We start from the raw sequence: 27,567 nt of genomic DNA on the forward strand, positions 1-27,567 counted from the left end.
CGAACCAATCGGAGTAGGGGAGGGCGGGACTAGTTTGTGAACGAAACTTCTCGAAGTTCTATGTAAGCTCTAGAAAAACAAAATGCCGGACGTTTGTGAAATTCCGCCCGGACATTTTTTTAAGTCTAAAAAAGAGGACATGTCCGGGTAAAAGAGGACGCCTGGTCACTCTAAATAAACTGTCAATACATAGCAAAAAGATTATTTTATTATTTTTGTTTGGGGGCAAATGTTGAATGGAAAGGAATCTGTCGAAAAAGGCATTTTTTATCTGGTTGACAAGTATCTGTTTATGTATTGAATTTCGGCAGCATAGTTACATGGTTATGGAAGCATTTGTGCTGCCAACCGTGTCCTTTTTTTTGAAAACTCAAACATAGTCACCCTATCCAACTTTAACATTTGAACTGAGTCAGAAACACAAGCCTCAGCTTTCCACGGCCAAGTAAAAGACGTGAAAAGTGTAGGACATTTTCTTTCCTTTATTCCATTTCTGGGCAGTCTTCTAATAGGTTTAATGTGTCTTTGGTTTGTGGCTAGCAGTCGCGTATCGTGTTGTTGCGCAGTTGTGAAACATTAAGTGGTCACAGAAAGCGTTCATGAGCGCAAATGTCGTTACAAGAACCATTTGATTAAAACCCTGGGGGGCGTAGAGTGCCTTGAAGGAACTAACCTTTATAGCTAGTGCACTACTTAGGGAGTAGGGAGCGATTTGGGGCGCAGCCCGTGTTTAAATTCTCTTGCTGTTTAGCCGGTGTGTAGTTGCTATAGAAACCTAATGTGGACAGTAACAGTTATGGAGCTTGTACATACGTTAATAGATGAAGAGGATTTTTCTCAAGAAATTGAGGAAATTAGAAGGTATGTCACATTTTAAGTTACGAAAGAGAAGACATTTAAATACAAATAAAAAAAGCATAACATTTGGTCCAGTTTTTTTATTAGGGTTTAAACGGTTAAAACGGTTGTGACGTAAACGCATTTCCATTGGTTCTTAACCACTGGCTAAAACACTTCAGCTACAATAATTTAAAGTGTAATATAAGTGTATCTACAAATATACATTAAGCTGTTTGTCTAATGTTACCTTTTGTGTTTTAATCTGATAGAAACCTTGAATAAAAGAATAAAAATCTCTTTTGGGTCTCATTTGTATCCTCTGTTACCTTTAGCTTATGGACAGCACAACACACACATGATAAATAGACAAATATTTTTTTGTTGGAAGCCTTTTAACACATTGTTAGGCCCTTTTAAGATAATTATGATATTTGAGGGATTTTCTGTGGTATTCTTGGACCCCCTCAGCTATTAATCTCCTGTTTTCTGGGGACGTTCTTCGTGTCTCTTGAGAGAAGAATTTTAAGAAAGATGTTTTCCCAGAGCTTGTAATGTGACTGCAGTTATACATCAACAGAATTCTCCCCTGCATCTCTTCTCTGTGTTATGTTGATGTCCCTTGGCCTTCATGACCTTCTTATTGTGTGTAGTTAGTGGGGACAATCTGTTCTGTAGCCTTCTCTGTGTCTCGCCCCTCCTTTTGCTCTTTAGGTATTCAGTGGGGAATCAGCTGAGGGCAGGATTCTTTGGTCAAGAAGCCTGTGTCCAGACGGATGTGTCCGAACTACCATTGGTCAAACGTCTCTCAGATGAAACTGCAGAGCTCGTGGAGGTAGACAATGAGGTTGACCTTAAGGTTCAATCCTCTACATCATCTTCTCTTTTTTTGTTTCTGGAGGGGAATTTATTGAGGATTTAAATTATAAACAGAACAGTTGAAGTTAGTTTAGGAAATATTATGTCCATAGCCCCAGGACAAAGTTGCTTATGATAAACTGCTTCCAGAGCCTACCTGGAATCATTGGGCGCAAGGCGGGAATAAACCCTGGAGGGGGCGCCAGTCCTTCACAGGGCAACACACACACTCACACATTCACTCACACCTACTGACACTTTTGAGTCTCCGATCCACCTACCAACGTGTGTTTTTGGACTGTGGGAGGATATCGGAGCACCCGGAGGAAACCCACGCAGACACAGGGAGAACACACTAACTCCTGCTACTTAAAATGACAGGATTATATTTGCACAATGCATAAATATACCATAAATCAAGGCCACTACTAAGCATGGCTCTGTCTGAATGAATGTGTGCTATCCTCCGTATTTAGTTGAGGCCACTGAGTGCTGACACTGAGTGTCATTGCATTCCGTTGGATTTGCTCCGCAAGTTCATTCATGCTGCCGGCCTTTCATCCAGTTAGCCGGAGGATTCCTGTGTCTGTGGTGGTGAGTGGCTGGTCTGGGGCTGCCCCGGGACGCCTGCTGAGAGGGCATATGGTGGCTTTGTGCCCTAGAAGAGCGCCTGAAGCAGCCGCGTTCATCACTGCTCCTGCCTGCAGAGTTAAACAAATTGATTGGCAGCCTCGCAGCTGAATGAGGGCCTTCTTCCACGCATAAAGCCTCATGCTTACGCTCTCATTTCTGCTTTAGGCAGCCCTGAGCTTGCAGGGTGATGATTTAGCTTTCCTCATTGTTTCAAATGGGGTTGCATGATACAGTGTTTACATTCAGAGGAAAGCATTAAAGGCAGCGTCTGCGATTCTAGGGATTTGTACTCTCTGGTTTGTTTACGTTCTTAAGCTCAGCCTCTTTTAAGGTGGAACGGTAGAAAAACTTGTGAAGGTTGTTCATACGTGGGTAAAATTCAACTGACTTACCACAGAAACACATTGGTAACTTGAGTTGTTTACTTTTGTAGGGCTTTGTCTGGGTTTACTTTCATGCTGTTAGCTGTCTCCCAAATTTAGAGTCAGTTTCACCATTAGTAAAATGTAACAGCAAAAATAATTCAGTGTGACCCACATATGAAGCCGGAACAGAGCACTGTGCCCCTAGTGCCCGATGCAGTTCTCCAGGTGGATGGTCATTCCTGGTTGAGAGCAGGCTGTGCACATTTGGCTGCTGTTTCTCACCAGTGTGTGCTTGGATTGAATGTTAAATGGAATGGTGTTCTGTGCTTTGTTGATTTTAAAGTGTCCTTGGGTGTCTAGAAAGGTCCTATATAAGAGTAACTTTCACCTCCAGATGCCGTTTCTCTACCATGAGCAGAGAGAAAGCCTAGCATATTGGGCCGAGACACTTTGTTTTTGTATTTTACTCATTTACTGACACTAGGGGTTCATACACACATTAGACCAATGCACAAACAGACTGGAGAGCAGCAAACATTTATGTTTTTTTCTTTATTGTGAGCATCACATTTAATGACTCAGCAGACGTCATGGTGGTTGTCCTAAAGTTTCTCTGGAATTTGAGACGTGAGACACTACTGTTTACAGCAAATCTGAGCCTAGTGTGAGATTTTACTCAGCTCTCCACTGAAACTCAAAAAAGGAGGCAGGTGTGAGATTGCTGGGCTCTTACTGACATGCTCATAAATCTATCTTCATGTCATTATTTCTCCTGTTAGGAGATGGAGACCCTGAAAAAGGACGTGGACACGAAAGTGCGATTAATGGAGGCCCAGTATGAGACCAGACTCCAGAACGAAGCAGAGGCTTTCTACACTAGAATTAATAACAAAGTCAAAGCTTTGGAGAACTACTACAAAGAGGTTTGTGGTCTGAAGTCATGAAGTGGTTGTAAAGAAATTATAAAGGTGTCCACCTGGTTTCGTTGTTGATTTGTTTGTCCATTTGTTTAGAAAATTACAGTTCTCCGGAACAGCTATCAACAGCAGTTTGCTGATGCAGTACAAGTAATCAGAGCCAGCTACAAGGTATAATACTGACTCGTTAAGGGGCCTGTATCTTAGACAGTCATTTTTTTAAATAGAAAACAGCTTAGTAAACATAGACGATCCCTAACCCAGAAGAATGTGATGTGATGTCCCAAAATACACTGCATAACCATCGTGTTTATTTACCCTATTATTACCCTACCAATAGGAACCAATGTATATGTGTCTGTAATTAACTGTAGGCGCACTACATGAAAGAAGGTGGTGAGGTGTTGGAGGTCGTGCCCAGGGACACAGAACGGGTGCAGGGTCTTGTAAACGAGCTCGAGGAGAAGAAATTTCAAATCGAGTTTCTGACTGAGCAGCTGAGGGAGTACGAGGAGCGAGCTCTGTTGGAGGTACACACACACACACACACACACACACCAAACATTTGGTGCTTGAAGTCAGTAATGACTTCCTGACCACTCCGCATCCTTTCAGATGTCACATTGTCCTCCTCCCAGTGGACACAAGCATCTAAGGGTTATTTCAGATCTGAAGCAAGACTGGGGCTTGAGTTACTTTTCTCTCTCAGGGTTGAAAGCTCTTATGTGCTGTTTATTTGGACAGTTTTGGCTTTTGTTTGTATTGATTTATGCTTTTTTTTATCGTTATATTTAAGCCTTTCCACAGGGTGACTTTTCTGCCAGTGGATCTCTGCATGAATACCTTCAGTACGAACATCATCTCCTTCCTTTAAATATAGCCTGGCTTGTGTTACTATCGAGCAGGGGGCTGTTAATTATAATGTAATGGCCGACGTTTCCCTGGCTGAAAGGCCACTCAGGACGATAGGCTAATAATCAGGTTGTAGTGTCGCGGAGAAATCAATTTCTCATCCGTATGCTTTTGTGAATGGGGTTACAAAACAACATGAATGAGTTATAAGGTGTCAAAGCAGACCCTCTCACACGGTCTATGTGACCTCTCTCTCTCTCTCTCCCTCAGTGTGAGAACAGGAGAGAGAGAGAGAGAGAGAGAGAGAGAGAGAGAGAGAGAGAGAGAGAGACTGCTGGCGTAAGCAGATGGCAGGTTAGAGCGGCCATAGAAAAGTCGCAGCCACTCAGTGAGTAAGAGCTAAGTGCAGCTCAGCGGAGGGCGAGCTTTGTTCTCTGTGCTAATGAGTGCTCTCACTCCCACGGCTAAGACGCATGGCTGATCACCTGTAGTTCTGTTCACAGCAGAGGGTGGAGCCAGAGGTGAGGGATGGAGTGATAAGGCACAGGTTCAGTATAATTGATCGCTTATTTGGGCTTTATTGAAAGGTCTAGTATTTCAGCTGGGCTCCACCCAATGACCTCTAATCCCAAATATTAGTGATTAGTATTAATAATAAGGCCGTACGTTTTTGAAACGTTGTTGATAGAGCCTCTTACACTGACAAGGCCTTCAGGAGCCGGGCTGAAGGCCTATCATGTCAGATTAAGCACTGATATAATCAGTAGATATTAAAAGGTTGAAGCACATTTATTAGAGAGAAACCGTCACTTTAGGTCTGTGGTGAATACAAATGGTGCAGAACTGACTGCGAGTTTTGAATATTGTGTAGTTTTAATTTAAAAGAATAACTTACATTAGAACTACAGCTTTAAAACCATTGCAATTCTTCGCTGACCTGTTAAAGGGAGAATGTAGCATCTGTTGCTGCTACTTCAGGCTCAGCACGGCAGAAACTGCACTATGTAACTTTTGGAGGTGGGTAGGGAACCACTCAACCCCTCTACACTCTCCCCCTCCCCCTTGATTTTCGGAAAGTGCTGTAGGAATGAATCAAATACATGAACAAAACTTCCAGATCCTTTTAACACCCAAACATTTGAGAGAGGTTAGCGTTAGTGAAAGAGAGGGAGTCACAGGAAGAGAAAGATTAGGACAGAAGTGGGTAATGATTCAGATGGACAGACTCTGGGACTGACCATCCGAGACCTGGAGTCATCTGCTGCTGCTGTAGTCCACAGCCACGCTACAGGCTCCACTGCCCACATTTACTGAGTAGTTCAGCCCCATCATCCGTGACCTGTACGTCATCAGCGCTAAAAGAGTCATGGCTTAAGCTTATAACACTTGACTCTGCAGTGAGGGACTAATCTGGGATAAACAACTGCTGGAGCAGGGGTCTTGGGACCTGTCATTCTGTAGAATTGAGTTCTGACCCTGTTTTAGTCCCAAACCTGGAACCTGAGTGTGTGCACATTTCTCTCAGATCTACACCTTGTGCATGTTACTTTCATATTAGTGCTCTTCCAACAAAATATTATTAGAGAATGAATGAAATTGTTGAGAAGGTCTTTTGATATAGTCACTGGTTTATAGATTAACCATTTAATGGAAAACAAAATGGTTGTCAGTGTTATTCTGTAGTTGGGATGATGCTTGGGTTACAGCATCACTAGAAGGCATCTTCTTGAGCGCAGTATACAGCCTACTGTCTGCTTTCCTTATGAATGAAGTTGAGAGAGAGAGAGAGAGAGAGAGAGAAACAAAACGAGAGGGGAAAGCAAAAAAAAAATCTCTTGAAGCTTTGAAAGCCTTTGAACGGCTGTACGGTCCTAAGTGTGACAGGCATGCAAAAGGCGCGTTAATGCGCGGCTCTGAATAGCGGCGATGGTGGAGGGCCCACTGTGTGGACATCACAGCGACCTGATGGACTCCATGCGGCTCTCAGTCTGCGGACCAAGCGAGCCGACGTGTGATGTGATCCCGGTGACACTGGCAGCTCCATGGCCAAGGAGGAGGCACAAAGACAACAAGCCCCCCCACCCATGGAAACGGTGCTCGTAGCGGACCCCCTGGGGCTCCCCCCCGAAAAACACCCACCCCTTTGCCCCAGCCCGAAGAACTACGGGAAGCACTCGTTAAGGCCGCAAGAGAAAAGAGTAATGACTTGGGTTGACTTCATTCAAATGAATAAAATATTTTTGCTGCCTTTTTTTTAAAATAAAAGATGAACACTTTACTGTTGGTCTTCATTTATATGATCACTGACATAAACGTACATAAATAGCTATAAAGGCTAATACAAAATAATGCTGCCAATTGATATCGGAATTATATCAATTTTGGCTGATAACTGCTTTTTTAAAGGCTATTGGGATAGGGCGATTTTGTTTTATTATTATTATTATTTCCCAATGTGTTGTTACACTGCTAAAAGTCCACTGGCCTTTCTTAGTGTTGAACCCTTTTCTTTTAAAAAAACACTTTTTAGTATTTTTATCTTAAAATTCCAGCTTCAGAATCAGGTCAGTGACTCATCACAATGGCCCCAGCATCTGTGTTTGCTACTCTGGGCTCTGCACCTCAGAAACTGCACTATGTATCTTTTGATGGAGGGTAGGAAACCACCCCCTCCTTCCTCCTTAATTCCCCCTCCCCCACCCCTTTGATTTCAGGACAGTGCTATTAAAGTGAATTAAACTTTATAGCTGTAGGGGGAGCCCAGGAGGATAAATACCAAATCTTACCTAGTGTTTCTTTAAGTAGATCTACTATTCTTAGTACTTCCTACTATTCTTAGTAGATCTATTATTTTATTTAGCTTTCAATGGAGTTTAAAACTGTGACTAGTCTGTGTAAAGACCAGTAAGTAACTGAATGAAATTTTACTGCTTGAATGCTAATTGGTTTAAAGCTAAAATATTATGCAAATTAATGGTACATTCGTCTATATCATTAACTCATGGTTTCTTATTTTTCCGTACGTTATAAATGTGTGGTTCGGGATCAGTATCGGGAGATATTTACTGGTTTAACATCGGACGTTGACGTCAGCCCAGAATTCCGATGTCTGTTAATCACAGGTCAATACTTTAACCTCACTGTGTTGTGTTTACATTCGCAGTATAAATGCAACATAATGGTACTCCGTCCACATCGTAGCTCTAGCACAAGACCCAGGCCACTTCCCAGAAAATGACTTCAGCTGCACGTTCAGTATAAACTGGCCTGAATGACAGGGGCACCGAACAGTATGATCTGCATTATTCAATATGTCAATAAAAAAGAAAATGTCCCCATGAATTACAGTCTTTGTATAAAATGTTACTGCCCTCTTTTTTCCAGCAACAGAAGGGGGAAAAAGAGAGAATAAAAATGCCCTCCTCCTGCCCTGTATTCTTTTTTTTTGTGTGTCTCTCCTTTTTGTTATTCAGGGGGGAAATGGTAGGAGGCAAAAAGTTGTCCGATGGCTTTGTCTACGAGGAGTGCTCATATTTGCCACGCAGCTTGAGCGGCGTGTCTTTTGTTCAGCACAGTGAAATGAAAAAAGGCCTTGTGTCATTTTTTTGTTTTGTTTCAGAGCGGCTCGGAGCCTGCAGATGATCCAGAGAAAGGCTGGCTGCGGAAAGAGAACGACAGACTCAAAGATGACGTCAGTGCCTTGCTTGAAAAAACGGAACACATACGGCAAGCTCTGGAGGCCAAAGCTCAGAGTCTGAAAGATATGGGTGAGGTTGAATGCCACCTGTACCATTTCGCACGTTACAGTTGCCAGGTTGTCGTTAAAGGGCCCCTGTAACAGGAGACGGAATTGTAGCCAATGAGTTATTTCCGAACTTCTGGTTTCACCTGGAAAACGTCCAGTCTTTTTTGCTCAAAAATGGTCATTCAACCTTATGTTGGATTTTTTTAACCTAAGCCAGGGTTGTTGTCTGAAATTGTTTCATTTTCAATAACTATAACTATTTTAAAGGACAGATGCTCTACAAAACAACTGGAGAAGTATTAAGCACAAATTCATCTCCCCGGGGCTGAGAGGCTGTCTGTGATCAGAATGTAATGTTTGAAGACACTTTAGAAATATCATGGCAATGATCCTACAGTGTACGGTGCCTGTGAGAAGCAGGTAAACACAAGACAGGTGTATTTTCAAGGTTCAGCACTTTATCTCCATCAATGTTTGACAATGTTTCACTCTCTGCTAATGTAACTTAGGTAACCATCTGAATATTTTCCCCAGGGCAAAATTACAACCGTCCCACTGTTTTAACCCCCCCTCTGTAGAGGAACGATAACTGATTACGATCAGATCCTTTGATGCACTCCTATTGAAAAAGCCAAGAAGCCTCCTGTTAAAAGCTTTTGCATTGCCTGTGACTAACCTGGAGCATCATCCATGTTAAATGTGTGTAAATGGAAAGAGAAAGACACAAACAGACATAGAGCAAACACACACTTGGCCCTTGAACCCAGTGGTCAGTGGTCAGCACACGCAAGTGGACGTGTCAAGACCGACGCCTCGGGTCAGCAGCCTGTCAGTTCTCTTGGACAAGCTGAGCCATTCAGACCTGGAGTGTCCACTGACCTGAAACAGAACAAAGAGGCTGGAGCCATGGGTCCAGTCACAGTTCAATGCAGTATAACTCATTTAAGCTGTGAGATAATCCACTTGTACATGGCAGAAGGGGTTTAAAAAGTAAATAAAGTCCTGTTCTGTGTCTTTTGTACTAGCTTTGTACACATCGCAGCTGAAGGTACAGTCAGATGATGACAGACAAGCCCTGCAGAAGGTACTTCATTTTACATTTTTAGCAAACTGTGATTGGCTGAAAGGTTTGCCAGTATTTAAATGATCTAAAAACTTTGGGATGTTGTGCACATGTAAACAAATGTAAACAAATACACAGAACGATTGTGTGCAAGTAATTAAAACTATACGTAACTGAAATATTACAAAGACTCCATTCAAATTTTGAAATTGTAATTTTATACTGTTTTTCCCTTTTTTAAATTTGATACCAGCAGCACGTTAAAAATAAATAAATTATTGGGAGAGAGACAACAGCACGTTAATTTAATATATTTGTAGATCACTGCATTCTGTATTTATTTACATTTGGTGCAGTTTGGAAAAAGGATTCTATGTGAACGAGATTTTTAAAAAACGTAACATATTCTAATTGTAATATCATTTGATCACCTGTCATTTATGTTGGATTTTTTCCAGCTGGCCAGTGAAAATGAGCATTTAAAGGTGCAGCTGAACCAAGAGAAAGAAAGTAGAGGAAAGCAGGTAGGAAGATAAGACAAATGTAGTCGATCACGTATTTCCTTTTTGTTTAGGCACCACAGCAGGTTACCATCTAACAGCCCTCAAACACCTCCATAATCTCCTATTACCCCCAGGACGCCCCCCCTTCCTTTACCAGAAATGTTTGCTGTGTGTTCACTTGGACAAATATGGCAGCATATGTCAGGTTAAGGTGAGGCCAATGTCCCCCCCCCCCAAGATTGCCTCGCTGTTGTGTGTGCTAGTGCAGGGGGGCATGCCAATAGAGCATGAAACCAAACCTCTGCAACTGGTGGGTGAGAGAGACTGGGCTGTGTCTTTTTATTGCTGTGTATCTTATCGTGGTGGCGTATCCCAATTGGTAAAGCCCTGGCAAAATAACACTTGGATGTGCTATTTACAGCTCTTTATCTTTTACTGCTGCTGTAAAGATTGCGAGTGCGTATGATCACAGCTCTGTGTGGTGTTAAGAATGGCTTCATGCCAGCAGTTAGATTACTCTATGATTTTGCATGATGCTCAATTAAACTACATCCATCTACTGAACTGGCTTTGGGTCGCCTGACTCCGTCTAATGAACCAGACCAGAGCAAATGGTGGCCTTTTATTATGTTTTGTTATTGTTATTGTAATACGCTTCCTGATGTCTGGGGGATTTCTCTATGATTATAATTTGGAGATGATATTCTGGAGTTTTATTTGGCATACATTTGGGTTTTTAAGTTTCTAAACAATGTACCAATAGAAATGCTCCAAATTACTTGGAATAAAATCTTTTTTACATTGGCTTCCTTTGAAAAATAAGAAGGTTTTTCCCTCCTTCTGTAAAAGCCACTGTTTTGGAGATAGATGTTTTTTCTTTGGACACTGTCAATATTATAAGACACTTATCATACTAACTATCTTATATTGTCATGTTGCCCACCCTCTAATACAGCCCCTTGCGGTTATAAGCCTTAAATCCTTTTGTAATTGCATTAAAGCTGACACTAAATAAATCTTTGCTAACTTAATGAAGAAATGGTATTAGTTCAAAATGAACTTAAGCCCTAGTTACAGAGCAGAATAATGTGTGGAAAAGATGGGTGATTGCCAGGCATTAAGTGAATTTTCTCGCCTCACAAAGAGCAGAATTAAAATATGAACGCAGAAGGCAGAGTGAAAGAGCGTGCTGTTCTCTATGGAGCTTTTGAAATTTTTTGACCACACAGAAGCCAGGGGGTTAAAAGTCTCCCCCTGACCCGGCAGGGGTTGCTGGGAGACAAGCAACCAGGGCCCTCTCCAAGCTGGCACAGTTTACCCAGCAATCAAACGCTCATATTAAACACGGCTCAGAGTCAAGAGCCATACTCCACACTAAAGATATCATCCATTCATAAGTACATAATCCCCGTATGAGCTGTTTTATGTGTGTTTGTTCAAGTACTTTGCTAAATATGGATTTTTTTTTCTGCTTTGTGTGCGGGGTTATACTGTGTAAATGATACGCTACTTAAAGGGAATTCTACCGATTTCCTGCAGGTCGTTTGTTTTACCTCAGATCTCATATCTATTGGGGGAAAATGTTAATAACCATTCTGTGTAGTTGATTCCAGTGTTTAGAGCTACTGTACTCTTGGGATATGTGAATGCTATTACCACCACTGGGTTAGGGTTAGGATTATTACTTTTTTCCCTAGAATCTCTCTGAATGAACAAAATATAGAAAATTGTATAGAAAACAAACAAATCTAAATATGCACTCTTTCCTGAGGGTGTTAAATTACGTACACACTTCAGTGGTCAGTTCTGTTTTACTTTACAGCAACCCCATGTTGACTGATTGTTATCCTAATAAACAGACATCTGGCGTTTTAGACCTCTTTGGAAAAGTGCAAGAACTGAAATTCCTCACTCTAAGAACTGAATTGCTTTGATTTATATTTTTAAAGTGGACGTTCGGTGAATTGCTTGTTTGCTTTTAGTGATTATCATCTTAAAGATGACTCCTCAGTTTAATAATCCTACGTGTATTTCTCTATGAAAGCTGCATCAGATGGAAGCTCAGTAATGTTCTTTTTTTTTCTGGTCCACATCCCAGAAAGATGAGAACAGAGGTTAATGATGGGGAGCAGGTGGTATCCCCCCACCCCACCCCAAAATCCTCTGTGCACAATCCTTGGATATAAAAAACACTAATAAAGACATCCTTAATGTCATTTCAATCAGCAGTGAAAGGGATTATCCATATTTAGTGTAGAAGTTCAGAGCGCCACCCATTCAGTCTGACCCACCTTTTGTTGAATGGTCCTTTTGTGCCAGGCTTGACAAACCCAATGTGAAGGTCTACTGCTGAGGTTATGCATAAAAATGTAAAAGGAAGGGGAAAATGAAGTGTGTTTTTTTTTCACTCCACATTATTTTTGGTGACTTTGATCAATGGAGCAGTAAATGTGTTGCAGTGGCCAAAGAGCCGGGTGGGGTTGTGTGTGTGTGTGTGGTGGTGGTGGTGGGGGGGGGGGGGTTCTCTGGGACTACTGAGGCTCAGCTGGGTGTTCACTTGGCCTCTGAAAAAGCCTCAGAACGCTCTGGCCATCCACTGATCTAAAGCACCACCAGCTGACCACTCAAAAGCTCCACTACTGTAGACAAATGCGTGTGTGCACTTGTATTTGTTTTCCTACGTTTTCAGGACGTAAACACGGGCATGACTTGTTGGGCTTTCGTAATTCTGCAAAAGTGAAACTATTTCTGATGTGTTAACGAGGTGGAAGACAGGATTAGATTTAGGGTTCGACCACCAATATCAGGGTTAATCAGGGTGCTTGTTCTAGACCATAAATATTCACCGAGTCAAACACAGTTTTACAGGCAGTATCATTAGTGTCCCATCTGAAAAGAACCAGTGTGGGGGCAGGCATTTGTTCCAGGAAAGCAGGAGCACACCTGACCAATTATTTGAAGACTGAGACCAATTGATTTAACAAGTGAAATCATCTGTGGAGCTGCCTGTTTGGAACAGAAACCCGCAGGCACACTGGCCCCTTATGATTAAGAATGGACACCCCTGGATTACTGTCACAGGCGCCAATAAGGGCTAACACCCACTCTGTCTATACACACATACTCTCACACTCACACACACATCACTCTGTCCACCCACAGCAGCCCTGGGGTCCTACAGTTCCACTGTCCATCATTCACATACACACATATCAGAGTGCCCACATTGTTATTGTTTACTGCAAAACCCCAAACACCTGGATAAACCTCCATACTGTATTCCAAACGGACTTTCTTTAAAATATAACAACATCAAACTTGGTTTCAAAAGCTTAATTAATGTTTTCCCCTCTCCTTTGCAGATAGCGAAGCTTAAACAAGAAATGGAAAAAGAGATTGAATCCATTGAAAACATTCGCCAGAATGATGTGAGTACAACGGTAGGTGAAATATGTTACTTCAGAGATTCAAATTGATTGACAAGAAATGACACACTAAGTTATTTGTAAGGTTAAAAAATGTATACTCTTTTTGAGAACTCTTTGGACCAAATGTACACTATATTGACAAATGTATTGGGAAACCTACATATTACACCTGCAGGAACTTTTATCCACAGGTATTAATATGGCGCTGGATCACACTTCACAGCTCTAACAGCAAGTTTGGCACTCAGTTATAGACTCAGCAGGGCTTTGGCGACTTTTAAACACTGTGCGCCTCAGCACTCTGCGACCCTCTCTGTACCTTCAGATGGTTTGCCACTTTGTGGCCGAGTTGCTGTGGTTCCTAAAAGCTACTACTTTTCAACAATATCACTCACAGCTGGTCGTGGAATGTCATTTCACAAAATGACTTGTTGCAAGGGTGGAATCCTACTACAGTACGACACTCAAAATCTTTGAGGTCTTTGGAATGACCCATATGATCCATTTCTTCAAAAATATTGATTAAGCCAGACTCTTTCATTAGGTGCTTGATTTTAAACACCAGTGTCAATGGGGTTGAACGAAACACCTAAATCCTCTGATTATGTGATCTGTCCCAATACTTTTTGTCAATGAAGTGTATTTCATTTTGGCATGGTCCTGAGCTGCCCATCTCAGGGTGTTTTGCAGGTCCTGACCTCTTAGGCGAAGGACAGACCAGAAATCAGCACAGACATCTCAGTTTTAAGTAAAGAGAGAGGATAAGATCCAAATGCCACGTCTCGGCCTTATTGATCCGAGCATGAGCCTTGAGTTAAAATACAACTCCTGTTCACACGAGCACACATCCATCAACATTAGCACTGGCCCTTTCTTTTCCTTCCCTTTAATAGCATCTGAAGCACTACTGCATCTGAAACCAAACACAAAGTGTGTAAACCTGTATTTTTAGGTTTAGGTTATATTTGTTCGGTCAGCAGTGTTAGTGGTGATTTGATAATGTATAAATAGTGCTTTCTTGGACTCCTGGGTGCAGGTGAATGTGGCATTGCTGGAGATGAACCTTATTTTTAATGTTTTTACAAGCAAACATTAGCATTGCGCTGATTTTTGGTGACATGCCCCTAAACCGAGACGTTTTCCTCTAAATTTCCAATCCAGAAAGTTTATAAACCAGTTTGTCTCATTGTATAATGAGATCTATCTATCTATCTATCTATCTATCTATCTATCTATCTATCTATCTATCTATCTATCTATCTATCTGTCTATCTGTCTGTCTGTCTGTGTCTGTCTGATTTTATATAAGGTACTCTGTTTACAGATACTGACAGGTCATTAATTTGCTAACTGTTGTATATAATTTCTTATTTGAGATTGAAAAATGTAAGTAAGGGCCCACATAATTTACTAATTAATTAATTATTTCGGCCATTAATTCCCTATTATTGTCATACATACGGAGCACTACCATTCCATTTCCTTTCCTTATCAAACAAGGGCCCTGATAAAATATAGCGTTATCTGTAAGGTTTGTTTAGCATACGCTATCAGAGAACATTAAGGCCAGACATTAAGCCTTTGTAGCCTCCCCCTTCCCTCCATCTCTCTCTCTCTCTCTCTCTCTCTCTCTCTCTCTCTCTCTCTCTCTCTCTCTCTCTCTCCCCCCCCCCCCCCCTCCTTGTACGCGCAGTAAAAGGACAGCTCTTTTATGGGGGGAAGTATTGGGTATTAATAGGATGTCTCAAAGTTTACAGTGACCACACATTGATGCCGTTAGCGAGCGGCTCTCTCTCCGTGGCACTGGGTGCGGAAGGAATGTGGCAGACAGCTGACCCAACACACGCTGACACACTGGAGTGGGTGAGGGGCTCAGCTGAAAAGGGACCGGACAATAGGCCCCGTTTAAAGTCCACTTCATAAAGGAGCCTCTGCACTGTAGTGGCCAGCCATTATGGAAACGTGTGCAAATCTCTTATCTGCTTTTTTTCTGTCTTTCTCTCTTTGCCTTACCTTGAACCGCTCAGACCGGGTCTTTAACTGACGTGTGATCGGCCTGGAGTGCAGCATGCACATGGTTTATTAATGCTTATTACCATATTGGCCTTTGCAGTGCTAGGGTGATTATGCAAATACTGCTGGAATTCATATATACAACAAATGAAACAGAACACGGACCGCATCACATTAAAGGTGGGAAACACTGATCTGTCTTTAACCTGTTTTACATGTAAGTTAAAATTCCCAAAGGGTGTCTCTTTTCCTCTTTCCTCTCACTTACTCAGTTTGATTTCTCTATACTTGTGATTAAGCCATCAAACAGCCAGCTGCTGACCATTCAGCACGAAGAGTGTGTCCACTCATGCATTGATCAGATTGAGATTAAAGGGGCTGAAGGTTTCGCATCTTCATTAGTGTCTGTCTTCAATGCCCTATCTATCGGTCCATCTTACCCTGTCCGCTGTTTTATTACCGCAAACAAACATCAACGCCTACTCCCTTCATCGCACAATGGACCTTTAAACACTCTTCCTTTCACTCTACTACTTCCTTGATTTAGCAAGAAACAAAAAGCCCCCAAAAGAAGCCCAGTCTGACACCCTTTCTGTGTTGACTTAGGCTAACAACACATTCAGCGCCCACTCATGCTCTGAGATGTCCTGAAGGCCCCTCTGGCCTTTTGGGGCAGTGTGATGTCCGAGCTGACCCGAGGTGACCCGACCTTCACACCCATCTGAGCATATGCACTCAATCAGGCAACATGACATGGCTCAGAGCTTCGGCAGGCCTCGATTGGACATGCCACGCAAAGTGGACATCCGACTTTAGAACTGCCCTTTGTTGCTGGCCAATGATTTAATGATGCAGAGAATATGGCCCTTCATTGAAACCATGTTTGGAAACAGATCAAAGATCTGATCTACTTCATTTAGATACTTGGTGCTAGTTGGGGCCGAAGTCTCCTGCTTTACACGTGACAAGCCTGAAAACGCACTAAAAAAAGAGTGACGCAAAAACTCTTATGGGACTGTATGAAGTTTCTTTTAGGGCTCATGTAGTCCTATTAACCCCTCGAGGTTACTGTAGCTAATATACAAATAAAAGGCACCATTTATTTTGTCCTTTTTCATAGACCATAGCTTAAAATTTAAAAATAATTTTTTTAAATATATGGGCATTAGCTGATGGTATATTTTTTTTACAAAATTGTTAGTTATATTGTAGCCTCAGTATTAAATGTATAGTAAAGTACATGACTTGCCTCATTGGCTACATTTGAGATTCTGTAAATCTAATGAGCAAAAACAAGACCAATTGCAGGTTTGGCGATTATAAAATTCCTCAGTTAATCAAATAGTTTTCTGGTGCATAGATTTAAAGGAACACTACGTAATATTTTTACCTTTAATTTACAGTAAGTCATTGCGATTCTTCACTGACCAGTAATAGAGAGTATAGGGTTTTTGCTACTCTAGGCTCAGCACCTCCTTTGGAGGAGTGCTGTAAACAAACACTTCTCCATTGACTTTATAACAGTGAGATAAAAATTATTTACAGTAGGGGGAGCCCCAGGAGCCAAAAATCCAAATCTTACATAGCGTTCCTTTAAAGAAAAGATTAATCTTTGATGACTACATTTTGAGAGTGCAAGTTTTTGGATTTTTTTATTGAGAAATGCACCTAAAGTAGATTTTTCAGATGTGTTTCTGGTGTAATTCAGAGACTAGCTGCCGAGAGGAGGCGTGAGGAAGAGAGGCAGAGAGAGAGAGAGCTGCTTGCTATATTAAAAAATATATTAAAGCTGCAGTGGAGGTATATATGCTTCAGGGGACACTTAATTATAAAATGCTGATTAACAATGTTCTGATGAGGCCATGCTACCATCTTTATTAGGATTTATTATTAGCTTTAGGCCCCATTCACAATGATCCATTTATTTTTAAAAACAGGGATTTTCCTCACTCCGTTTTTGAAAATATCCCCATCCAGACGAATATGAAAACAGCTGCATTATTATGCCAGTCAAGTAGGGGGCCATAGTACCTCTCTAAGAGAGACATCAAAACATCATGAAGCGTGAGAGAAACAGAACTTTCTATGTAGTGTAATACACAAGTCATGAAATTACATTTCAGTGACCTAAAACATCGTTTTTGGTGTGGACGGGAGGACAAAATGCAGACGTTTTTAAAAATAAACGTATCCCTGTGTTGTCAGGGCCTTAGTTGATGACATGGTTCTAAACAAAGCATATGGTCAAGGCAGTGTGATGAATCAGACAAGACCCTGATATTAAATACAGGGGGTCCTCGACTTACGACGTTGATCCGTTCCGACGTCACGTCATAAACAGATTTTCGGTGTAAGTCGGAACATACGTAAATACTGTACGTAAATAACATACTGTAAGCACTTATCGTATCCTAACACCTATCCTCCTCGGTCCCGAGCCGCGTAACCGCGTATTCTTCCGCCGCGCACACCACACACAAAGTTCACGTTACGACGTTTACGACACAAAACCACTTAAGTCGAAACAAGGCTTTATACAGTAAATGAGAGATGTGTCGTAACCACGGAACATCGTAACTCGGGACTGACGTAACCCGAGGACCTCCTGTAAACTCATAAACGAATGACTTTGATTAGATTGTTTGTTCCCTTCTTCTTTAAGCCAGTTGTAAAAGACAAGGGGTTGAACTTGAATAACAATGGGCTTGCAGAAGAGCTGGAGAAACTGAGGAAAGCAGAGAGATCACACAAGGAGCAAATTGACAGGTGAACACCGTTGGGTTTAATGACTCTTTTTTGCAAAGAACAAGATTCATACAGTTGATTTGTTGCACACTGCTGAATTTTGTGGATGTATTTGGATGTGTTTATTCCAGGTTACAAGAGCAAGTAGAAATGACAAATCGAGTATGGGAAAAGAAGTTTGAAATTCTCAGAAAGAAGTATAAACAGTTTTTAGCATTCATTCTGGTACATGATTTACACCAACTGTAAATGTTTATCAGCTGTGTCTAAGTGTTCTGTTTTGGTATTCCAAACTACATTAACTTTATAGCTTCCATGCCATCAAGGATGAAATGTTCCTGCGACAGAGCCTCCAGCGTCAGGCAGCTGTACTTCACCAAGCTCCAGTCAGCTACACTGTGAGTTTCTTCTTCTGCTGTGCACCTTCCTTTCTTCCTTTTCCTCTGAAATAAAGCTGAAGGCTTTTTTCTTGTGCATATTATTAGATGTCACTTTAGTTGCAATATGTTTTGTCCAAGTACAGTTCTTTTGTTTCAACCTCTAACTGAGAAATTGCATTCCAACTTCAACTTAAATGCTTTCTCATTACAGACAACTGATTTAACACCTTGCCAAGAGGCCAGGGGCACTGTCATTACAAATGGAAACTGCACCTGTAGCTTGTTACATACAAAAACACACATCAGAAGTTAACCCAGATCAGACTTTAACAGGTGCATGGCTATTAGGCCTCTCGACTGGGGGCCTCAATTGCTGATGGCTGATGAATATGCATAGGTTTGTGCTTGGGGCTTATTTATGTGGCGGCCTGTACTCCACACGGCATTGTGCTGTGGAAGGGAATACATCCTTCATCACCTTCTGGCTTCAGAGCAGAAGTACAACTCCATGTCCCCACTTAAACAAATATAAACTCACAAACGAGCCAACGTATGTCAAGGGATTCAACTGGGTCTGGAAGTTTTGACCCAGCCCTGAATGTAGCACAAGAATATTTATTCTGCATGACATTGTCCCAACCCATGTTAAAAACTAACTGGATTGAAAATCGCAGTCAGATTGTTTTTGTCTGTAGCATGTGGAAATTCTAGCCAATGCCAAATAGATGCCTGAATTCCTGTCTGAATTAGACCTTATCCATAAAATACTGTCCTGATCTTGATGGTATTTCACCATAATCTTTTCAACTCAGTTTCAGCGTGACATGAAAGTTTAACCAGACTTCAGCCTAAAAACATAGTTAAATGATGCCCAAACTTGATATCACCAAATATTTCAAAAGCTTATGTATAAACCTCAGAGTCATCTCTGATTTTTCTTGGATGTGTAGATGGATGCACCTCTTTCACACCATTGGCGGAGTCCAGAAGAATCTAGCTTACAGAAGACCAGTTTCTCCACTAAGACTCCTCTGGTGAGAGCCTGCTCAAATATCAATTATTCAGCTCAGTGAGCACAGCTAGGCCTAGGGTCTAATCCCATTTCTTATTTTTACACTTACCCCTTGTTTTCGAGTGTGACCTTACCCCCTCTGAGTTACATGACGTAGTGGTTAAACTTTTCCCCTACGAAATGTCACAACTCTTCAAGAGCCTGATAACATTATCAGAACCCAAATAAAAATGGCTAGGCTAGGCTCCTAGCAGTGCTCTAGAGGCAGCTCTGCCAGTCTGCAGTGATATCAGAGGATCACTGCTGGGCTTTAGTTAAGTTTAGGGCATCATTCCTAGATTCCATAGAAGCATGCTACCATCATATATTATCCCCAATCCTAACTCTTCTGTGATATTTAGCTGAATTTAGTTTGTTATTTGGCAGCTTTGTGTTCGAAACTTCCAGTTCCACCTTAAATTTTGCAGTAGTCTCAGGCTTTATATTGTAATTGCTTCAACATTTAAGGTGGATCTAGAAATGTAATAGCTATCTACAGAGACATCAGCGTACTTCTAGCAAAGTTTTATGCTTGTTATGAAGTTATTATTATTAAAGGTCATATATTTTGAAAGACAAAACAATTGTTATTACAGTTTTTAAAGATACAATATTTACATTTGTAGTCACTTGCACGGCCATCTTGCCAGTGATTCTCAAGGCATTCAGTATGCCTCTTTCTATCACCCCAGGGCTAAGGCTAAGTGGTAGGGGCAAAGGTTGAAATGATGTTCGGTGTAAGTGAGTGTAATTATCTTGCTGTAGCCTTCTATAGGTCCAAGAGAAACGCAGACAGTTAGGCTGAAGAGAGTGGACATCCACCTGCCAGACACTTTCTCCACAGCAGGTTAGTGTCAGTGCCACCAGTCATATCTCTACCAGATTAACCTTATTTAAACCAAGTATTTTTGCTAAGAAACAATTTCACTTACATTTTTTCCTAATTAAAGAATGCTGAAGAAAATCCCATACATCCTAAAACCTGGCCCACACTACAGGATAATTGAGCCGATTTAAAGCTTGTTTAAAATGCTGCCTGTTTTTGCTCCATAGTTGTAATTATTGTGAGAAATAGTAATTAGTTGCTCCATAGTTGTAATTAGTGTGAGAAACTCCCACCGGCTCTCGGGATGTAGCATTTCGGGAGAAATGCCTACGAGGTTTTGAGGAGCGGAGTTGTGTGTGTGTGTCTGTGTGTGTGTCTGTGTGTGTGAAGATTCATTCAGGGTTGACTGTGCAGTGTGGGGACTTTGAGGACCAACAATGATTAAGCACTGACAAATCTGTGAAAATTGACAGGTCTCTTTGGCCAATCCGTGTTCTGCAAGGTTCACACATCACATTTATTACCCACTCAGCTCACTTGGAACCACAAGCGAGCAGGGACTAAAAGCTTACCCATTTCCACATTCATAGATACCAGATTTGCTGAATGGATTAACAAAATAGCCAAGTAGAGTAGGGAACATCCAGTGGAAAAGCACCATTTGTTTCCCTTTTACAGAGCAAGGGCTGCATACAAACACCGGACCTTTTTCCATTGCACATACAGACCACAGAGCTAGTAAACTAAGGAAAACTCCCCTGTATTTTATGAAATTGTGTTTTATTAAAATTGTTAACATCACCTTTAACAGCCGTATCTGTACTTAACCTCACTGACACTGTGGCACCTTTCTCCATATCAGTTTGCTTAAGAAGCTCCCTTATGAGGCTTAGGATTTAAGCCACGGATATTAGCTCCCTCTCTATTAGCTACTGAATATTTGGGGTCAAGAATTGGCCTGCTTTAGCTCCCGTTAAGCTCTCTTTTGCCTGTTATTGACTTTCTGATAATTGGGATTTGGGCTAATGAGCTTAGCAGTCAGGACTGGGTGAGATAACTTGACAACTTAATTCCATCTGTCAATACAGAAGCTCTCAGGCGGGAAGAACTGATGCACAGAAGCTAACAAATTAATCTGCTAGATGACACCGCTGTCCTGTCTACAGATTTGAGCTGACTAATAATCAAAGACAATAGACAAGAGTCCTTCCTGTCTGTGCACTTGACTCCATCAGCTATTGATAATGGTTGCTCTCGAAGGTAAGGGGGGGATTTGTTGACAACAGTTACCAGCAGTTTATAAAGACATAAAAAAAATCATACTCACCCAGAAGAAAACTCAAATCACATTTCTTTATTGGAAACATACATGTTATTTCATTAAACTAAACGAAATGAACATGCACTCTCTTGTTTTTAATAAGGAAAAAAATAATGGTAGGCATTTATCTGCATAGAAAATGTGAAGTCTTCATATGTTTTATAGTGTAAACATGCTGTGGAGAAGATTTAGCATGATTAGCATGTCATGAACAACTTTATGAAGGCTGCTAATGTTCCATATCAGTGAGATTATTCTTTTCCAGATTTCTTCAGTTATTTTGGTACAAATATCTCTAGCATGCCTGTAGCAGACTTTATTTTTTAAGCATGTTTACTGTTTAGTGATATCTTTTTAGTGTTTAGATATGTGCCCCTGTGAGGTGGGCCTCTAATGTGAATCACAGGAGTGGATCAGAGCGGCTGACAGGCAGCATGCCGGAGGACAAGGGTGAAAGTGTGTGATGTGGGGGTGAATAGCCACTGGTCAGCAGCTGAGGGAGCTGGGCCAGTGACCCTTTACACCACTTTGCAAAGCCCTTGACTGAGCCATGGGAACGCAGCCCATACATCATCGCTGACACCTCGTAATTGAGGAGCTGGAGATAAGACAGAAGCTTAAGGCCTGACGTTCGGACAGAGTGGACAAACGCCAGTGTCACACAGTGGATTATGTTTAATCAGCCGGTCACTCTAACCTGAAGTGACCTGAATGATTGTGTCTTTGTGGCGCTCGCCCACCCTCTCTTAGATTACTCAATGATGGAGGAGCGTTTAAAGAAATAGCTCGACCCAACACACACTAACACTACTTACAACAAATGGAAGGTAGTTAGCGTGAGGCCATTTTCTCAGTGCTAACATGTGGCTAGTTCATTCATTCATTGTTTGCAGTTTAGAAACTGAGCAAATCCTTTGAGGTTATAAGGTTGGTTAAAAGAGCTGTTCGTTTAAGGCTTTAAAACAGACTAACTGAGCTGTTCCTCTGAGGTTATAGTGCTGGTTAATTTAGCTGTTCCTCTGTGGTTATAATGCTGGGTAATTTAGCTGTTCCTCTGGGGTTTAATTTAGCTGTTCCTCTGGGGTTATAATGCTGATTAATTTAGCTGTTCCTCTGGGGTTATAATGCTGGGTAATTTAGCTGTTCCTCTGGCGTTATAATGCTGGTTAATTTAGCTGTTCCTCTAGGGTTATAATGCTGATTAATTTAGCTGTTCCTCTGGGGTTATATTGCTGGGTAATTTAGCTGTTCCTCTGGCGTTATAATGCTGGTTAATTTAGCTGTTCCTCTAGGGTTATAGTGCTGATTAATTTAGCTGTTCCTCTGGGGTTATAATGCTGGGTAATTTAGCTGTTCCTCTGGCATTATAATGCTGGTTAATTTAGCTGTTCCTCTGGGGTTATAATGCTGATTAATTTAGCTGTTCCTCTGGGGTTATAATGCTGGTTAATTTAGCTGTTCCTCTGGAGTTATAATGCTGGTTAATTTGGCTGTTCCTCTGTGGTTATAATGCTGTTTAATTTAGCTGTTCCTCTGGGGTTATAATGCTGGTTAATTTAGCTGTTCCTCTGGGGTTATAATGCTGGTTAATTTAGCTGTTCCTCTGTGGTTATAATGCTGTTTAATTTAGCTGTTCCTCTGGGGTTATAATGCTGGTTAATTGAGCTGTTCCTCTGGGGTTATAATGCTGGTTAATTTGGCTGTTCCTCTGGGGTTATAATGCTGTTTAATTTAGCTGTTCCTCTGGGGTTATAATGCTGGTTAATTGAGCTGTTCCTCTGGGGTTATAATGCTGGTTAATTTAGCTGTTCCTCTGGGGTTATAATGCTGGTTAATTGAGCTGTTCCTCTGGGGTTATAATGCTGGTTAATTGAGCTGTTCCTCTGGGGTTATAATGCTGGTTAATTTAGCTGTTCCTCTGGGGTTATAATGCTGGTTAATTTTGCTGTTCCTCTGTGGTTATAAAGCTGGTTAATTGAGCTGTTCCTCTGTGGTTATAAAGCTGGTTAATTGAGCTGTTCCTCTGTGGTTATAAAGCTGGTTAATTTAGCTGTTCCTCTGGGGTTATAATGCTGGTTAATTTAGCTGTTCCTCTGGTGTTATAATGCTGGTTAATTTAGCTGTTCCTCTGTGGTTATAATGCTGGTTAATTTGGCTGTTCCTCTGGGGTTATAATGCTGGTTAATTTTGCTGTTCCTCTGGGGTTATAATGCTGGTTAATTTTGCTGTTCCTCTGTGGTTATAAAGCTGGTTAATTGAGCTGTTCCTCTGTGGTTATAAAGCTGGTTAATTGAGCTGTTCCTCTGGGGTTATAAAGCTGGTTAATTTAGCTGTTCCTCTGGGGTTATAATGCTGGTTAATTTAGCTGTTCCTCTGTGGTTATAATGCTGGTTAATTTAGCTGTTCCTCTGGCTATAAAGCTGGTTAATTCAGCTGTTCCTCTGTGGTTATAATGCTGGTAACTTTAGCTGTTCCTCTGAAGTTATAAAGCTTAACAAGTTTAAAATGGTTGTTCCTTTGAGAATATTAAGCTGATTTACTTGTGATGGTACAACTGCATATACTTAAATCACTTTTTGGTACTTGGAACCTGATTTGTTTTCTAATACACAGTAATGGCAGGGGTAAGGTTAAGCATTGTTTTTTCATCGTGTATTCGCTCCTTGTTTTTGTTTTTTAGCTAAATGCAGCTTAGCTAAGAATCTGTTCAGACTGGTCAATGCCATTTTTAATCATTCCCTTTCGCACCGTCCATCTTTCTGGATTCTTTCATCGGCCACCAATCCGAGGATCATTTGTATCTCTTCAAAAGACCACATTGTAATTTTACGAACTGCAGTCATGAGTGGATGAAAACAATGTGATCTCTGCTGTAACTTGGAGATTTCACAAAAGGCAAGTTTGTGCTGGATGTCTGCGTTCGGTAGAATGACTCTGCCCAATCACTGCTTTGCGTTGTTTACACATCATGGTTTAGTCCCTACTCGAATCGCTTGGAACCACGAGGGAACAGGTACTGAAAGATTACCCAGTTCAAAGTACCAGGTACAAGATTTGCATGATGTAAAAGTGAAAAAGCCAAGCTGAGTGGAGTAGAGTAGTACAATGCAGTGGAAAAGAGCCATTAGCTGTTCACTTGAGGTTGTATATGTGCAGTGTGAAGGAATTTAGCAGCAAATTTGTATTTTTTAACTGAACATACAAAAGATATCTGACAAACGCAATGAATGGAAATCTATAGCCTGATGATGTATTGAGCAATAAATGCATTACTTACAAAATCGTTTCTTAGTTTACACAGCATTAAAACATTTAAACCACATCGCGAAAACATACCAAAGCCAGTAAAATGTTTGAAGCAGACCGTGCTCCTGTTATTTAACTGACACTTTAACCAGCGTGTTCGCCTTCATTGCACCAGTGCTAAAAGCTACAAAAGTCACTGCGCAAATGATCAAAAGAAGAGGGGAAAAAGTGCTTGGACACACAACCATAAATTTTGTTCTTTTTTTTTTTTTCCTCCATGAATACGTCTGGCCCATATGCTTGGCCACAGAGCGACGTGAAAGGGGCATTTACAAACCCAGGCCCACCACATTAAACTCTATAACAATCTTCATTCATGGTAACTTATCAGACTCAATTAATCAATCTCAACAATGGCAATTCTGATGTGTTCAAGCACCCTGAAAGGCCTAGGTCAGCACCGGGGCAGTGCCGGCCCTAGCGAACCCCTCTGCTCTCAAAACTTGTCCTTTTCGGCACCCCCCCCCCCACTTCGTCCCAGACCGAGACTCTATCTGTTAACTCCAGTCTTCAAGGCCACAGCTAAAAAGTAGGGATAGTGTGAAAGAGCAGAGAAAACAAACAAGGTTTTCGGATCATAAAGACTTTTTTTTTTTTTACATCCCTCAAAGGCTACAAAGCTGTTGCAGTGGATGAAAGCCATTCTCTCAGTCAGTCTGAATGGAGCATGTCTTAGCTGCTGTGTTGTGAATGGTATTGTTATGGCTATTCCACCGGCCTGAAAAGGGGCAACCACTGGTTTGATTCGGTTACACGGTGGGCTTAGCTTCTCCCTCCCACCGCCTTGGTGTGTATGGAGGGTCCGTGACCTGTTTACTCTCCGCCGGGAAAAATGTCATGTCGCCCCTCCCATGGGCAGTGCTCACATTCATTTGATTGGTACAAAAAAATGACTTGGGATGGTTAAAAACACACTCGTCCTGCATCATAATTTATAGGTCCTATCTTTCATACGTTTACAATGACACTCTTTCCAACTTTATGTGGGTTTACAGGCTTTATTTTTATTTACTGGTGTGCTCCAAGGGTTTTGTGTGTTACATTTTACATGTTCCAACTTGTAACTATATTGTGGACTTTGTTTGTATACCTGCAGAAGGCCAGTTAGTGTGTGAAGAGGACAGTGATGAAGAATCCACCGAGATGTTGCCACACCCTCCACCTCCAAACAGGCCGTCTCCATCATATACAACACTTCAAGTATAAAGCATATCATTTTCTCCAACAATCTGCACAAAAAATTGAATTATCATTGTACGGACATTGGGCAATCGTTGAATATGCTAAAGATAAATAATTTCTACGTGATTAAAATGAAATAAATAGTTTAGAATTTTTATAATTAAATTGTATTATTTATGTAAAAAAAGGTTTGAATCACGCAAATTCAATGCATCACATATTGCTTGGGTTTATTATTATTTTTCATGTCTATTTTTAATTTCCCGCTCCTTACAAATGACTGTTTTTCCAAAATGAAAATTAATTCAATAATTTTATTCACAATTCCAAGTATTTTATTTTTAAAAACAAGCTCAATTATGCCACATTTTCTACATAAATCTCCACAGCAGGCTTTTTAAACCTGCTCAGACACACGTCTTAAATAATCCTTCGAATGGTATTCATTAGATTTTTTTTTTTCCCCTCCCTCTTCACAGAGCTCCCATAATGTGTAAACAAAGCCTGTGGTGACTTTAACTGGCTTTAATTGACTCTGGCTGAATGGCTGTAATCCACACGAGGAACTGGATGCGTTCTGTGGCCAACGCACCGAGCCGTCCAAGAATGTCCTTCAGCTTTCCACATGCTTTGTGCCGCACAAAACCCGGCGGAATGCGAGGCTTTGGACGGGAGGTGAATGGCAGAGAAGCAGAACAATACACGCTGATCCGTTCGAGCTTCTGTATGCTTCACAGCAGTGAGGGGGATAATCCTCTTTAAATGTGTAAGATACGTTTGTCGAAGAGTCATCACACGAGTTATTAACATCATCACAGGCAGCATTCAGGTATTAGCAATGGAGGTTTGGAGATTTAGTTACATTTCAAAACGATTAAATATAGGGAAAATTAACGTTAAATACAGGAAAACATAGTTATCAGAACAATCTGCCATTTTTCTTTTATTTTTTCATCATCTACAAATGCCATCTTGCTTTTACACTGTGTGAAAATGAATATCTCACGATGAACAGACCAGTAGAAATGATCCAAAATAGCTTGGAATGAAGTTTAATAACAATAATTTAATTAACTAGTCAGCATTAACACATTTGTATGAATGATGGTGATGTTGATATATGTGTGTGTGTCTGTGTGTGTGTGTGTGTGAGTTGTCCCTCAGTTGCAAACCCCTGTGGTGCTGTACTCTAAACTCTAAATGCCGCTTCCATCAGAGACAAGCCTAGAATCAATTATCAATTCCTCCTTTTAAGCCAGTGTCATTTCAGATGGATGTTTATTGGGTTATGGCAAGCTCCGATCACTAAGCCATGGCCCTTTCTCTCTGGGATTATGTGATTAGGCTGTTTTTTTGTGATTAATTCCTTGTAATCTCCTACTAACTGGCTTCAAAGTCAACACATCGCTCTTCACTGCTTTTACTGAGTCGACTACTATGAGTTTACACCTTTAATTACGCTGTCACTCATAATTTGACAAAGAAATAACATCCAGGCTATACTCCACACGCTCTGCCGTCAAAAAAAACTAAAAAATAAAA

The 27,567-nt window shown here is 41.1% G+C and overlaps 1 protein-coding gene across 4 annotated transcripts; it reads left to right on the forward strand.

Moving 5' to 3' along the window:
- Nucleotides 1–793: 793 nt before the first annotated feature.
- On the forward strand, nucleotides 794–27,567 carry LOC136679594 (uncharacterized protein C10orf67, mitochondrial-like). 4 transcript variants are annotated; one of them, XM_066658217.1, is made up of 16 exons: nucleotides 794–861; nucleotides 1,552–1,672; nucleotides 3,473–3,616; nucleotides 3,707–3,781; nucleotides 3,985–4,140; nucleotides 8,082–8,229; nucleotides 9,233–9,291; nucleotides 9,729–9,794; nucleotides 13,136–13,213; nucleotides 17,877–17,980; nucleotides 18,091–18,156; nucleotides 18,270–18,357; nucleotides 19,290–19,373; nucleotides 20,156–20,237; nucleotides 25,940–26,043; nucleotides 26,505–27,567. In XM_066658217.1, the coding sequence occupies exons 1-16, from the start codon at nucleotides 797–799 to the stop codon at nucleotides 26,520–26,522; spliced, it is 1,458 nt and encodes a 485-aa protein (XP_066514314.1). In that variant the 5' UTR covers nucleotides 794–796; the 3' UTR covers nucleotides 26,523–27,567. The 4 variants fall into 4 exon arrangements, with proteins under 4 accessions (XP_066514314.1, XP_066514316.1, XP_066514315.1 ...); XM_066658219.1 differs by having other exon boundaries at nucleotides 13,136–13,201; XM_066658218.1 differs by lacking the exon at nucleotides 26,505–27,567 and having other exon boundaries at nucleotides 25,940–26,060.

The sequence above is a fragment of the Hoplias malabaricus genome, chromosome Y (genome assembly GCF_029633855.1).
Source record: "Hoplias malabaricus isolate fHopMal1 chromosome Y, fHopMal1.hap1, whole genome shotgun sequence".
NCBI classification, from domain to species: Eukaryota; Metazoa; Chordata; class Actinopteri; order Characiformes; family Erythrinidae; genus Hoplias; species Hoplias malabaricus.

Excerpts from the sequence above, each read along its gene's own strand:
- LOC136679594 (XM_066658217.1), top strand. The coding sequence starts at position 797 with ATGGAGCTTGTACATACGTTAATAGATGAAGAGGATTTTTCTCAAGAA. Across the intron at positions 18,157-18,269 it reads TTTGAAATTCTCAGAAAGAA|CTTCCATGCCATCAAGGATG; the intron begins GTATAAACAGTT and ends TTAACTTTATAG. Across the intron at positions 19,374-20,155 it reads TCTCCACTAAGACTCCTCTG|CCTTCTATAGGTCCAAGAGA; the intron begins GTGAGAGCCTGC and ends ATCTTGCTGTAG.